This window comes from Plutella xylostella, chromosome 25 (assembly GCF_932276165.1).
Source record: "Plutella xylostella chromosome 25, ilPluXylo3.1, whole genome shotgun sequence".
NCBI classification, from domain to species: Eukaryota; Metazoa; Arthropoda; class Insecta; order Lepidoptera; family Plutellidae; genus Plutella; species Plutella xylostella.
The window spans coordinates 9,214,965-9,217,835 of record NC_064005.1 but is presented as its reverse complement, the minus strand read 5'-3'; the positions used below and the strand labels follow the sequence as shown (position 1 = coordinate 9,217,835).

The 2,871-nt window shown below is 42.2% G+C and overlaps 1 protein-coding gene across 1 annotated transcript; it reads left to right on the top strand.

The window, feature by feature from the left end:
* Positions 1-668: 668 nt before the first annotated feature.
* LOC119691088 (bombyxin A-3 homolog) lies at positions 669-977 on the top strand (the record flags this gene model as incomplete). Its single annotated transcript, XM_038107620.2, has 1 exon — positions 669-977. A coding segment is annotated over one exon (255 nt), but the record flags the coding sequence as incomplete, so codon positions are not given.
* Between the last annotated feature and the right edge of the window lie 1,894 nt (positions 978-2,871).

Here is a 2,871-nt window from a genome sequence, read left to right as displayed (position 1 = left end):
TGGCCATTAGGCCAGACGCACTGGGGCAGCAACTTTATGGCCATAATATTTCAGTCTTCTCTGTGCGATGGCTCTCGATATTATTTATGTGATACGCTCTACGGATCACAGGGTTGTATTGAAGTGTACAGCGGTGCACAGTAAAATATTGCGTTACACTTAATTAATTTATAAAATTATTTAATCTGCTATTTTTGTTTAGCTATAGTTTTTAATCAGTAAATGCAGTATTTTTTTTTATTGTTGTAGGAATTTGTGAAAGAAATTGTTATTTAACGATAACAAAAATTCCCTATATAGTGTGCAGTTCAATGTAGTATGGCTACCAAGTACCTAAGTATTTTAAAATAACAATATCTATTAATAACACCTTGAAACCTGAGAAGAAGTAGGCACCTATGCCTAAACAATGAATGTACGCACACCTAACGCCAACGTAAATATTGAGAAAACTACAAACCAGCCTACACACACCATCAACCTTAATTAACATGACATGTCCTGAACACGTTGAATATTCATCAAGTTACCTCTTATAAATACCACGAGCCGCCCAACACCAGCATATTCCATCTTCAACCTCCAAGCGACACGCAAGTGCAGCCATGAGTCTTGTGCAGTTGGTGACGATGTTAGTGGCGGCGGCGGCGGCGGGGGCGGGGGCGGGGGCGGGCGCGGGGGCGGGCGGGGAGGGGCAGGTGTTCTGCGGCCGGCGGCTGGCGGACGCGCTCGACGTGCTGTGTGAGAATGGGCTGCTGCTGGAGAAGCGGTCGGCGCCCCCGGCGCTCGGGGGGCGCTGGTTGGCGCCCCCACGGCCCTGGCTGGGGCGGGGGCGCGCGCTGGCGCGGGGGCGCAGGCACGTGGTGGACGAGTGCTGCCTCAAGCCCTGCACCGTCGACGAGCTGGTGACCTACTGCGCCTGAACGTATATTGCATAAAACTTGACTATGTTATTTAACTATTGTACTGATTATTTTAAGTCATCTGGCATGTAATCATGATTTAACAGTAATATTTCATATAAAACATTAATAAAACCTCATACTATTTCATTTGGTGTACTATGGTAAGCCAACAATTGCAACAAACTCTTAACCCTATTTTCCTTTTCTGAAACTAAATTCCAACACCGTTTTCTCTATCCAGTGTGTTTACTGTACCCTAGCCCATGCGGTGTGTGAGACGGAGTGCGGTGGCCGCGCGTGTGATAACTGATAACTTCTACCACGCGTCTGGGCGCCTGGTACACGCTCTTAGCCGTGTTTGCGCGGTGCGGATGTTTGTTCTGATGATTTAAGTATTCGGGAGGTACCTAGCTGTACCAGGAGTAATTTTGACGCTTGTTGATTGGTTATTGCGTGGGCGGTTTACCGGAATTTGTACGTAATTTTTTATATATAAATTTTGTTGTAACGTTTGCAATTAATAAAATGAATAGCAGTAACGGTAATTGTACCTAACGGTTGTCAAGTGTAAAAAATATTCGTGAAACGGCTACTGTTTCTAAAGCAACACGAAAAGCCATTTGTAATACCCTAAGAGTTTATCCTTTATCAACACACCATTTAGAATCACCCATCTATGACTATTTCAGAGAATAGCACTACACCTCTGTGGAACACGATCTCTACTAGCAAGTAGTGCTTAGAGTCCGACGGAATCCACAACATGCATCAGGGCAACATGGGTCTGCGTTAATGCTATTAGAGTCTTGAAACTCTGATTCTGTCCGAATGGAATATTCTGGAAGCTGAAAGGAGCGGGAAAGAGGGCTGTTGTGTGTTTGACGTTTGAATCTGCGTGTTTCGCTGACCTCTGCAATGAAATAACCAGCGTGACAAAAAAAAGATTTGTAAAGAAAAAATGGAATATGAAAAAAAAACTTACGAGGACAATAATAAAATTGTAAAGGCAAAGTAATATGATATTTTAGGTTTGAAGATTGCTAAATTTAAAATCGGTGCGGTCAGAATTGTTTTAATTTTCCAAATACCATTTCACTAACTCGTTTTGAAATTTTTCGTAATTTAAGCTGACTTTATGTTCCGAGTGCCATTATAATCGCTGCAGCTATTGAAAACGTATGCGCTTGTTTGTCTTCATTACCGAAGCTTTCACTGGCTCTTATCTCGCTGGCATTGGGTTCAATCCAGCGTAGAATTCCGTTCAGAAATCAGCACAATGCGCCGTGAGCTGGCTAACGTAGTTTCTCATTTGTTAGTTGTTCCATAGATCTGGTTTCCGAACGTATGTACTTCGGGCGAGTTGACTTCCCCGTATTGTGGCGTTTGAAATACAGGGAGCAAAGTCTCCACCGTACGCCTTTAATTTCGACTGTCAGGGGAGTGTTTGGTGTCAATAATAATAGTGACCATTTTGCAATGGATTTTGGCACACGGCTCCAGAGGCGTGTGGTTGAGAGTTGGTTTCTAGGTATTGATGAACTAGGAGTGAAATGTTAGATGGAATCAACCTAGAGGCAGATCCGATATAAACATTAGATTTTCCACTACAAATAATGGAATTTTATCAGTAATCAATCTAAAGCAAGTAGGTACTAATACAAATCGGCTGTCCCATTTTAAAACACAGTAACAGCCATGAGACAAAATGTTCAGGAGAGCCAAAAAACGTTTTGGTCCCTTCATTTCAATGCCCTGGTAAAACTATAATAGATATCTGAACAAATGTAAACTTAAAAGAAGCGGCATAACCTAGGCTTTACATACAATACTATTTCATTTAAATATGACTAAAATTGTTGCTGTAATGCACAAAAGTAAACACTCACTAGGTTTTATATGGTTTTCTCACCCTAAAACCGCCCTCACTGACCATTTCATAACCTAGTAAGGGCCATTATTTTTGTCA